The sequence below is a fragment of the Scophthalmus maximus genome, chromosome 21 (genome assembly GCF_022379125.1).
Source record: "Scophthalmus maximus strain ysfricsl-2021 chromosome 21, ASM2237912v1, whole genome shotgun sequence".
Classification (NCBI taxonomy): domain Eukaryota; kingdom Metazoa; phylum Chordata; class Actinopteri; order Pleuronectiformes; family Scophthalmidae; genus Scophthalmus; species Scophthalmus maximus.
In genome coordinates this window covers 1,394,266-1,407,093 of record NC_061535.1, presented here as the reverse complement: position 1 = coordinate 1,407,093, position 12,828 = coordinate 1,394,266, and the positions used below count along the sequence as shown (strand labels likewise).

The window sequence follows — 12,828 nt, the reverse complement described above, 5'->3', positions numbered from 1 at the left end:
GGGGCTGGAGGAGGGTATTCTTAGAAGAGAGGAGGCTTCAAGGATGTGCAGATTTGCCCACAGACGTCTGTCCCCTGGGGCCTTTCCTCAAACCTCCGTCACTGCCTCATAAACTACAGTTGGCAAACATCTGACATGAAGTGTTTTCTGTAGAATTGTTGCTATTGGTCAATGGTTGAATCCCACTCAGGCTCTTGCAAAGACTGGAATACACATTTAGACGATGGAAAGGAGGAACAGACGCATCATGATGAGTCATAATATGCATAAAATTGATGGTTAATTATCACTTTTTACAGGTTTAGCGCAGCGCCATTCTAACACAACCATAAAAACACTAATGCAGCTCAAAAATTTGTGTGTGAAGTAGTTAATGTAAATACTGTACTGTAAAAGTGAGCAGCATTCCTTTTGTTATGTAGCTCCAGAGATGGTAATGTTTAAAGATGTGATACACATGCATGTTTGCGAACAAAGAAGAGTTGTGATGGTAACTTGGGGGAATATACTCTGTTAGGCATTACTCACAGACATATGGACATACACCCACACACCCACAGAGCACATATGTGTTCAGGCAATGATGGACGCTGCCACTCACTCTGCTTGATCAGCCTTTTGTCTGCCACGAGGACGTTCTCGGCGTCGACTACTATGACCTTTCCATCGCGTGGGCCGACCGCGAAGTTATCAAAGCTGACATCGAGCAGATAGAGGGCAAACTCAAAGTCGTTGTTGGTGAGCTGCTCGGCGATGTCCATCAGCTGCCGCGCCAAGTCTACCCTCTTCTCCCAGGGCGCGTTATAGAAGCTCCACAGCTCCTCGCCCACGTAGTTGACAGCTACCACGCGCCCACATGCTCCCAGGTACTTGGCGAATGGCCACCCTTCGTCTGAGGGAAAGCTCTGGGATGGAGAAACAAATGAGAACAGAAATTGGTGATTTAGAAACAGATGAAAGAAGTCAAGTTGTGTATTGCAGACTTGGCTGAGAGAAATACCCTACTGACTTTGAAAAGCAGAGGTAAAGTAACATGGATTGTAAGAACCTTGAGAGTGTCAAAAAGTATTTGTTTATCTTTCAACCAAACCAGTTTCTTAAGACAGAAGAAAGGCAAAAATCAACCAAACAAACAAACACAAAGTCACCTTGTTCAGCCGAGGGTAGGTTTAATACACAATTCTACACACAATAGACAATCTGCCAAAGGGCAGGGTATAACAGATTAAATCTGATAAAAGGAAAGGGACAGTTTGTGGTAAAGCCCTACAGCTATGAGCTGATGTACGCTGCCATACTCCGTGCTTCAAGAGAACTGAGAGGAGGTGATTTGTTGTAGCAGCAGTTAGCAGGAAAGCCTTATTCGCTGTGATGCTGCAGTGGGGTGATTTTAAACTGCAGCATGATGTAGGCTAACCCAGTTAATGCAGTTTGGGCATGCTGACAAGAAATCAGGAGAAACTGATTCATAATAACAAGGTAATGCCCACTCGCAGTGAGTGGTATCACCGCTGTGGCACAATCGCATTAATCTCTCAGATTTACTTTAAACAAAAAAAAACCAAAAAAAAAAACAGGCACTCATGCACCATCACCTGCAGTCACTCAAGGTCAAGCAGTAACATCTGCGCATGCACGCACGCACGCACGCAAACACACAGAGTTGCTAAAGCAGCCGCATTAAGCAAACTTGCTAGGCTGCTAAACTTCTGGATTCTGTTGGTCTCATCATGGCTTCTCAAACTTTCCACACATCTCTCTCTTTTCCACAGTTCTATTTCACTGCCACAATGGGTGGGAAAATTGATGGAAAATAATAGAAAGAAATTTCCCTTTTTTGGGGGCCACATGAGTTTTTGATACAAGTGATAAGCTCCCATCTTTTACAATAAAGCCCCCCTGCCATAGGCCTCTATCCTCTATCTTTTACAACACTCAGCCATATGCTAGCTTAATGATAGCCCACAATTCCTATGTAACAAATCTCTCTTAGGCTGCTGTTTCTGGCAGGCAGCCACCGTGCCGAAGACACAGAGAGGAGAATCATGAGCCCTCATGTTTCACTGCCACCTCAGGAGTCCTCCCTTTCTGAAACCCAATCGTGTCAGAGATATGGCACGGAACACACCATGTCACTGCAGGTAAGGTGTGAACTACTATGACTGTTGCGTCTCACTCTACGCTTGTGGTAATTCAATACTCCACTCGCTTTCAATTTCTGTCGAAGGGGGGGGGGGGGGCTGCCCTAAATCCCTTTAAACTTTAATGAAGATACAAATTATTTAGAAACATACATTTTAACCTCCCTTCCCCTCCGACAGCCATGCTTGCTGGACTCCAACCTCATGGAGACTGTGGCACAAAAGAAGTGCATGTGACAAAGACCCAATGGATAGGTGAACGGATGACCATGAAGCAATTTGCGGGTTCATTAGTACACCTTTTGACTAGTGACGAGACATTTTTATCATAGGCACTCCTCAAACTAAGCTGCTCTTGAGCTCCTTTATTACACCCCTTGACAAGGCTATAATTTGCTAAGTGTATTGAAGGCCAAAGCATATGGATTCCGCCTCTGCTACAGTAAATGAGGGAACAGGCTGATTGCATTTCTTAGTGAAGACTCAGAATGCCTGGCAATTGGTCCTTGACTGGACAAACATCCTTGGAATAATCTTGAGTATGAAAATGACTCACCCAACTTCCCCAACCTCTCTTGGGATAATAGCCTTCCCCTACATTTTATAATGTTACAACTTGACAGAAGGAATACTCTTAAGAAGTACACTAATAATGGTGGGCTGATTGCGCTCCCACATTATGAGCGCTGGCTGGAAAGGAGACAATCCCAGACTTCTGCGATATTGCTAGCTAACACGCATTTCTACATAGAGATTTTAGGATTAGAGACTTGATAGGCTAAATATCCAAAACAGCCCTCTAATTTTTGAAGTTGTTACAGAAAGATTAGGTTGAAGCTGGATCAGTTGGTGGTACATCCCTATTAGGCTCGCTTCCCTTTGACCCAGATTCAAACCCCAGATCGCTTTATGTTGCAGCAAATCCAAGCGGCTCTTGGTCATGTTGACAAAAGTTAGCTTGTCCAATGTTACCGCTAATCCTGCTTTGTAAAACACTATCTTCCAACTCTCACCCCTGCAGGGAGGATGGATAGATGCAGGGAAGGGGTGGTGTGCTGTGTGTGTGTGTGTGTGGGGGGGGGGGGGGGGGGGGGGGGAGAGATACGATGGAGATCCCAAACACAAGAGACAAACAGAGTGTCTTTCACTTCTCTGCTCCAGTGGGCAGGAGGAATAAACCAGCAAAGACCTGCCTGCTAAACACATCGTTCTCTTTGTTGTCAGGTTGCAGCCTGAATGGAAGCAAACGTAGAGCGGTGGCAGATGGGGGGGGGTGGCTGATGGGAGGGAGGAGAAGGATGAATGCCCCACGGCTAGGTTCAGACACTGTCAACGGCTTTAAAAAGAACGCCTTCATGTCTGTACGGCCCTCTGCCGCGGTTCTTAACATAGATGTCGCTCATTCGCGTCGCTGACAGGTCTGTTGCACTCTGTCAGTTACCGGGGTCCTGACGACTTATACCTTGTTTCCATTTACATATTGTATGCAATAAGCCTATAAAGGTGAGAACTACTGAACAGTGTAGGCTAGCACATTAAGTGGGCACCTGAGCATTTGATTCAAACTCGCCCATTACAGAGGTTGATAAATACTCCACATGTCCCACCAATCATTCTCCCTTAGAACTCTTTAAATGGTTACTCTGCAGAAGTCATTAACGTCCGCAATGAGGCGTTGAGGATTGGGGGCGAAATAAAATGGAAGGCCCAGCCTAATATTACATCCACAGCACTATCTCTACGCAGACTTAGGAGGTACTGTATGTGTGTGTGTGTGTCAGGACTGCACAGGTGGGGAGTTTTACCTGTCGTCTCCTTATGATGTAATGCTTTTGAAAAAATGCTGAAGGTGCAAAACTGCCAATGACACATCCCAGTGACTTTTACTGCGTTAAAGGTCTTATCACTTCTTGTCGCTGTCATTGGATAAAAGCCTTTTATCTCCACTTAGCAAACCCTTTCACTTACGAAACCATGTGTCAAATGCTTTGGCCAATTTTATTTTTTGGGAAAAATTATAGGTATGAAGAGTCTGGCTCCGGAGTGAGGGGGCTAAACAGACCGAAACTAATTCCGCTCATTAAAGATGATCTCAATTATGACTTTTTAGGCCCAACTCTGACAAATATAGTTTTCAGGCTTGTGCGCTACAGTAGCATTGACTGTGGGTGTTTGTGCTTTCCCCTTCCCTCCCTGTAATACAACAGATATACTGGCATCCTCTTGGGGTGATGGGGTGGGAGGTGGTGGGGGGGATTGGAGTGGGCTGAATGAAACAGGGCCACAGACAAATGGGCAGCCTCTGGAGAAGAGGATGAAACGAATGGAGCGAGAGGCACAGGAACATACACCTGCGTCCTGACATCTGCTGACAAAGGCATGCCCCTCTTACTGGGCCACTGGGGAGGGTGTGGGCGTGGGCGTGTGTGTGTGTGTGGGTGGGAGAGAGAGAGTTCGAAAGAGCTTCTTTGTGCGCGTCTCTACGTAAAACTGGATCTGAGTGTGTGTGTGAATGAAAACATGCAACGTGACCAGGGCTGATAACAACCTCCATTCAGGTGCAGAGTAAACATGAGCAGCTCCCAAGATATTGCCTTGGCTGGTATGCATACACAGACGCACGAACACACGCAAATATGGTGGACACGAAGACCAGTGTTTATAAATGAAAGATTTGAAGGAAACAGTTGCCTTCATCCTGCAACCACAACTGCTTAAGAGCTAAAAGGAAATAGGTAGTTTGCCACAAAAGTGTTTCATGTGTACAGCTTGTGAATGCCCACAGGGGGGTGTGGTGCAAATTCTCAACATGTTCTGTCCTCAACAAAACTCCACTACTTCATAGCAAACAAGCTGGGACAGGACTCGTCGAGAGTCTCAGAGTCAAACGGTAAAGTTGAGGAAGTTTGGAGGACAGGCATGTTTAGTCAGACAGCAACAGCAACAACAAAAAACCTTTTCAGCGGATGTTGCAAAATGAACATTATTCAGTATGTTTATCAAAAGTGGATTAGCGTTAAAGAGACAAATCTGCTCTGCAAGGCTGGGACTTGGAAAAGCATGTCTATGTTCTGTGCAGCTCTCTTGTTGACCTTGTGTGTCTGGAGGACGTGTGGCGAGCCCCGTCTGGCATTTTGCTGGCCATTTAAAGTTTAAAATCCAGTGGGTTAGTCCGCAGCAAGAGCCCAGGCCCCACGGGGGAGCCGGGGCTAACCCTTCATCCTGGCACACATGGTGCAACCCTTTTCTTCTCGTCATACTGCTACTTCTCCTGCCGCCCACCCCCCTCGCTTTGTTCCACCTCCAAACCCTGCAATTCAGGATAGTGATGCTGTCTGTTCCAGACATGGGAGCCAGGAAACTCCTAGTCAGAGAACCAAGCTGAGGAGAACGTGTTTCTGTGAGGGAGAGGGAAGCGTAGTCGGAGACAGAGACTGTAAAGTGTATGTATCTGAATTTAGAATAGGCCCTGCCTCTTTCTTTACCAGACATGCAGTTCAAAGAGTGCAAAGTCACAGTCTGGCAGCAGTCTTGGGAAAGAGGAAAATCATTGAATGAAGAAGACTGAAACTAGAAAACTATGACTGTTGGGCGTGTGTGCGTGCGCATGTGTGTGGAAACGTCAGAGCCAATAAGTAAGTAAGAGGTCAGATGAGAAATCAAAACCAAGAGGTCAGGTGGGGAGTCTGAGTACGACCACATGCAGTTGGCTTGTGCGGCACAGAGGGAAAGAGCACACACATGATTAGCCGAGCTCTGCCAAGCCGTGATAGAAATGGGTTAGATAGGTCTGTGAGATCTGCTGGCCTCTGCACTGTAGAGAGAGAATAAGAGCGGGACGAGGAATGAGAGCGCAGGACAGTGCAGCTCAGGGTTGCTAGTACACACTTTGCCACTAGCAGATAGCCGAAACGCGTTGCTGACCTGAACCCGAGCAACAGCGCACAGGGCCACCTCATAAATCCCCTCGACTGGAAGATGAGGAATGTATTAAGTCATAGGTAGTGGTGTTGACTGAGTTTAGGTGGTATTGCCGCCCACGCAGCTGGGGAGAAACCCAAGTGAAACTTGGCTTCAGACCTGAGGCCTGTGGGTTTGAGGCCAACATCAAGGGATGTGTATTTCAGGGCAGTTGCCAATTATCTCAGGGGCGGCCGGGTGGTGTAGAGAGCAGGGAGACTGCTGTTGCTGACCCACCACTCAAACCTCTCTGCAGCACAGGGCAAACAGAGAAACAGACTGTCCTTACAATGAGAAATCAAGTAATTCACATGCTATACAAGACTTTAAACATAAGAAGGCGCCAGCCTATGACCAGGTCCAATGGTGACAAAGACAGACACACACGTAAACATGAACTGATGAATGAAAAAAAGGAAGACAAGAATGTCGATGGCAAAGCTACACGAAGTGGTTGTGCTAACTGGGGCTAGCCGTGGGGCTAGCTAGCGTCCAACTTCCTCGTTCACTTTCTGCCAACACCTCGCCTTCTTCACCCGGTCACGATGCAAATAGCAATCCGGTCAGGTTGCACACACACACACACACACAGCGACAATAGTGATCCTCCATTCCTAATACAATGACAGGCCGTCTTACAACAGTGAAGGCGGGAGGATCTCAACACTAATTGGCTATCGTGTTACTGATGCAAATTTCGCATCGACCCACTCAATGATGCGAAATTAACTGTGCACAGGAAGCAGATTATGTACTCTCCAGTCACTTACTGCAGAACTTATTTACAGAAAATGCTACAAACAAGACAAAAACGATAATGAGAACGAAAGTAAGACGAGGGTAAGTGTTTACAGCGTTTTGCCTTTGCCGCAGGTAGTCAGGCCGTGACTGATCAGAACCAAATCAGGAAGGGAATGCGGGTGACTGCGTCATCGTATCCAAACATCTCAGTTTGACGGGGCGAGCAGCTCAGAAACTCTAGAGTAGTGTGGACGCCAGGCGTAAACGTAGCAGCAGTGATGCATTTTAAAACAAATGTGGATGTAGCCCAAAATCTACTTCTACCACTTGGAAATTTGATTATAGAAAGGGAAACTAATTGCAGTGGAACAAATGCTTAAGACTGGAAGATGCTTCAGTATTTCCCTGACCTCTCATATTTTCCGACAAGAACTTGCATGATGCTTTAATGCAGTGGACAATTTTATTACTACAGGGAAGCTGGTGTGGTAAAAAGCATATTTTGGTCTAACATTAGGCCATAGGCTCTCCGGAGGACGCAGCACAGCAAAGAGCTACTCGTTACCCATCTATAGTGGCGATCTTAAGGGGCCCAGGGAGAGTTGTGAATGTGTGTCAAGACTCTCCCGCGTTGCAGAGCTGTATCTTCAGGAGCTAGGCATAAAGAAGGGTGGGGTGCAGGCTGTAACAGTAGGACGCTGGGGGGTGGGAGGGGAAAGAAATCTAAAAAAGGAGCTGGTGGGTGGGAGAGGGATGGGGGGAGGGTGGCCACAGGCATTTACCTAACCAAACACAGCTGTCATACATGCGGGTCCGTGCGTGCGTGTGTATTTGGAGAGGAGAAAGAGAGAAAGGATTATTGTAACACAAGCAGTATGGCTCATTCAAATGGAGGGAAAACACCACAAGACTCTGGCTTGTACAACACACACTCACAACCCCTCAGCTCCTCTCCTCCCTCTCTTCTCCCGTTTCCACCAGGGCCTCCATCCAGCAAGGGCAGCCAAAAGAGGGGAGTGGGCCCAGATAACTCCCTGTCTTATCCTAACAGGATTCAGTCTGTACACAAAGGCCTGTAAGAATAATGAAAGGGGGTTTGGGAGCACTTGAAGCCGGGTTAAGCGGCATACACATCCTCCACTCTTGTGCGCTAAAGGCGTCACAATCCCCCCAGACCCTAAAACAAAAGGTACTAATCACAGACTAGCAACTTAAACACTATTTACCAGTGGACCTCAGCCACTGAGCCGTCCTTAAAGACAGACGGCTCTCGCTTAAGCCAGGATGGCATGCAGTGTCCGTGATTAAATGAAAAGAAAGAAATGAAACTAAAAACAAAAGAGGCTTTGATCCTCTTTTATAAAGAGGCATGACCCAGAAAGCCAGACCCTAAGATTGCAGTGTCCCCCCGGCACAGATCAAAAAAAGGCACAAATTCTGTGCATTCCTTGTCAGAGCATGACCATGTGGAAAAAAAGATTTTTAATGTATTTAAATGATTGTAGAAATTGAGTGGACACTGAATCCATCTTAGTGTGCAAAAATACACCGTCCTACTTGTATCTCTAACTGTTTTACCACTATAGAATGAACACATTATTTTGTTTATAAGGATGATGCAACCCAACACCACAACATACAACCTGTATAGCCTCTGAGACAGTCTGACAAAAGAACGTGTAAATTAACAATTAATCTTCATAAAGGGCTGTTTTAATGGATCGCAATGAATAGTTTTTCTTCATTTTTAAATTTATATTTCATGCACCATACTGTAAAGTAATTGCTTCTGTCTTGCAGATAAGGTGATTTGTAAAAAGAACTTGTACGTAAAAATTATTGTTTGTCCAGCCTCTTTATTGTTTAGCTTAAAATGTGCTCCGATGCCAAATCATCATTCATTTTTATTTCAGCTGTACAGCTTCACTATTACCTACCCTCACAGCTGGTGTGGGCAGGTTGCACATCCACTTTTGCCCTAATGTTTTTAAGTGTTGTTTTTTTCCCTACTAAAAATACATCGAGGTTCAGTAGGTCACGGTTGAGTTACCACCTTTGTCTCACTTTGCGCCAGGAAAAGTCTTGAATTTATCTTGTTTATTTTGGCTTAGCTTCCCAAAGTGAATGAGCGTCGTAATAGATTATGCGGAGCCTCATTAAATCAAGAGCATACCAAAGAGGCACCCCCCCCCCACACATACACAAATTTAAAGGAAAATTCAAATGAACTGCTGGTGTGTTTTCTGGAGAAAGCTGGGAATGTTTACTTTAGAATTTGTGATAAAATGCTGCTGTCAAAAATGTGCGGAGGAATAGGAGATGAGGTCATCCGTTTAATCTCCGTCTTCTGTCTCTTCTCCGATTTTGTATCGGCGTCAGACCTCTGTGTTCTGGGGCAAAAACAGACAGCGCCGCGCGAGAGGCTCATGCTTTCCAACGAGTATGTCACCGTGTCCGATGAAGCCAGGGTGTTGAACGAGGAGGTGGATCTGTGCAAGGTGGCAAGAGACGGTAATAGAAAGAGGGAGAGGGGCGTCTGGGAGAGCACAGATTTGAGTCTGGAGGGAACGAGAGCACTGCTGACTGAGTTAACCCCACAGGCCTGTCACATCCTATTCTCAGCTTCACTGAGCAAGACAGGGCTGAGGACCAAAGAGGGTGCAAGTGCAGTCACATGCTCTTGGCTAACTCACCAGGCTTAATCATTTGGAAGCGAGGCCTGGGCTAAATCGAACTAATTTAAGGTTGGGCCAGATGTACTCCATCAAACACAACCATCACCTGATGAATCAATGTGTCATCTAGCCGCAGGAGAGAAGCCAAGGATCACCCCCCTAAAAAAAAGTCTAGCCAGTGAAATGAGATGAAAAAATTACTCACTTTTCATCTAAATCAAGGTAGGTTATATAGGAGGTAAAAGGCATCATGCAATTTCTCCAGGTGGCATAGAGACAAACCCCTTGACATGAGTATATAATCACAGTAGTATCTGTGCAGCCTTAAGACAAACAGTATTGGTTCAGTGGAGAAAAAAAAAAAGAAGAAGCGAAAGATGAAGTTGCATAAACTCCCTCCCGTTGCAAAAGGATTTTCTTGTTTGGCTGTCGTCATTTTGTCTTCCAAAAATATTTATTCCCCAAAGCCAGATTGTCTTCCACGTGACAAGAGGAGTGGGAGTTTGTGTGTGTGTGTGTGTGCGTGCGTGCGTGCGTGCGTGCGTGCGTGCGTGCGTGCTTGTGTTCCGCAGAGCACACAGAAAACACATTGTTGGCCGGTCCCGAAACAACACAGCAGATTGTTTCCCACTGACAAAGAAGGTTTGGTTTCTCATAGTGAAGCGGGGACGATTTACTGCCTGTGGCTTCAAAAGACTGGAAACAGAAGCCATTCAGAGAGAGAAGTGCAGCTTACTGAGCACAGCAGATATGTTATTCACATTATTTGACTGAATTTAGAAAAAAGCGGAGAGAAAAAGGACGAAAGTGTAATACTGGCAACCAATGACAGGAGCAAATTATTTACACTAAATATGGCAAATGTAAATTATACAGGGGGTGTTTTAACTACAGCCGAGTGATATCAAGCATTTCTTTGGGCCTGACTAGAAGGCCAGGTGACAAATAGTTGGAATAACAATAATAATAATAATAATTAAAAAAATAATAGTAATAAATTTCATTTATAGAGCACTTTTCATTGCTAAAAGCAATCTCAAATACATTAGGATCTTATTCGAGAATAAGGATCAGGTTTCATTAAATGACTGGACAGAATCCAGCCAGGATCCCCCTCATCAGAAAAGACTGATGAAGGCCACTGGGACATGTGATGGTGATCTGAACTCTTGCGGTAATGTGTTGTGTCACTTCCGGTTGTTGTCGCTTCTGTGAACTGTGTTTATCCACCACTCCTCATCGTCTCTCTTTAACACTGGGACAAACTATTGGGACAACTATCCGCTCCTCTCTCCCTTGTTTAGTCTAAACACTCACAGCTCTCTTCCTCTTTTAGCGACTCGCTCGCTAACTCACAGCGGTTGACACGCTCTTATCTGCGCTCCGCTCGTAGCTTAGCTAGTTAGCTTTATCAGCTAACAATGGCTTCTTCCTCTCCTGCTGTCTCTTGCTCTGTGTGCTCCATGTTTAGTTACTCCTCTGCCTCCTTTAGCGATAGAGATACTTGTAGTAAGTGTAGTTTGTTTGCCAGGATGGAGGCGAGGCTCAGTCTGTTAGAAGCGCGGCTCTGCACCGTGGAGAGTAAGTCGTTAGCTGATTCAGTGTGTACTTATGCAAAAGCAATGTCGGACTCTGTAGATTTCTCTGGACCCCTGCCCAACTTGAACAGTGATAACATGTGTAGCCGTACATCATCACTAAACCACTGGTTGTCGAGGTGGTGTCCAGATAACAATGTGGGCTTCATAGATAACTGGAGCACCTTTTGGAGAATTCCTGGTCTTATGCGGAGAGACGGCATTCATCCAACCTTTGATGGTGCAGCTCATTAGTAGGAACTTGACTTGGTTACCTAGACGGTCAAACCCGTGACATTTCAGAGTTGGGACCAGGAAGCAGAGTTGCAGTCTTACACGCTTCTCTGCGCTTCTATTACAGCAGCCCCCCTTACAATACCCCATAGAAAATGTTTCTGCCCCACGACCACTTCAACTATCTAAACCACTATCTAAAGGTAAATAAAAGAGGTGTCATCCACACGAATCTTATAAAGATCAACACAAAACCTATAAATTAACCTAAAAAGTAGGACAATAAAATGTGGATTATTAAATATTAGGTCACTCCCATCTAAATCTTTGTTAGTGAATGATCTGATAACCGCATTGATTTATTCTGTATGACTGAAACTTGGCCAAATTTACTGAATTTGGAGAAAAGTTCTATTACAGCAGGTGTCTATCAGAAAACTCTGTTAGTAAATTCAAAGGAAAAGTTCCTTCTTTATTTACTCCACTGCCGTGTGTCGATACAGTGCAGGACAGTTATCAAAACTTTACTCCCACACAAATTGATGGTGTTGTTGATAGTGCAGCAGCCTCACTACGTTCCACACTTGACACTATCGCCCCTCTGAAAAAGAAGACAGTCAAACAGAGGAGGATAGCTCCATGGTTTAATACACAGACACGCGCTTTAAAACAGACGTCACATAGGTTAGAAAGGAAGTGGCGTTCCAATAGTCTAGATGATTCTCACCTAGACTGGAAAAATAGTTTAATTACATATAAGAAAGCCCTCCGAAATGCCAGAACCAATTATTATTCTTCACTAATAGAGGAATATAAAAACAACCCCAGGTTCCTCTTCAGCACTGTAGCCAGGCTGATGGAGTAAAAGCTCTACTGAACAGCCTATTCCTCCAACTCTAAGTAGCAATGATTTCATGAGCTTCTTTACTAATAAAACTATTACCATCAGAGAAAAAAATTACCAGTTTCTTCCCACTAATAGCACAGACACACTGTACAGTACAGTAGCCTCTGAACCAACAGTATCGCCTAATTTATATTTAGAATGCTTCTCCCCTATAGATCTGGCTAAGCGGACTTCACTTGTCACTTCATCCAACCATCAACCTGTCTTTTAGATCCTATTCCATCAAGGCTATTTAAGGATGTATTACCTTTAATTAATAGTTCCATATTAGGTCAGATCAATTTATCTATATTAACAGGCTATGTACCAAAGGCCTTTAAGGTGGCAGTAGTTAAACCTCTCCTCAAAAAACCGACTCTAGACCCAGATATCCTAGCTAACTATAGACCCATATCAAACCTCCCCTTTATCTCTAAAATCCTTGAAAAAACTGTTGCTAACCAGTTATGTGACTATTTACACAGGAATAGTCTGCTTGAAGACTTTCAGTCCAGGTTGAGAAAACATCATAGTACAGAATCAGCACTACTGAAGGTTACCAACGACCTTCTCATGGCCTCAGACAGTGGACATGTTTCTATTCTCGTCCTATT

At 44.9% G+C, this 12,828-nt stretch overlaps 1 protein-coding gene across 4 annotated transcripts in view; it reads right to left on the bottom strand.

Moving 5' to 3' along the window:
- dipk2ab (divergent protein kinase domain 2Ab) overlaps positions 1 to 12,828 on the bottom strand; it is a 32,167-nt gene that overhangs the window by 7,008 nt on the left and 12,331 nt on the right. For all 4 annotated transcript variants that reach the window (XM_035619327.2, XM_047329873.1, XM_047329874.1 and 1 more), the window contains one exon: positions 602 to 905. In XM_035619327.2, coding sequence (XP_035475220.2) covers positions 602 to 905 — 304 coding nt within the window. The remainder of the gene's footprint in view (positions 1 to 601; positions 906 to 12,828) is intronic.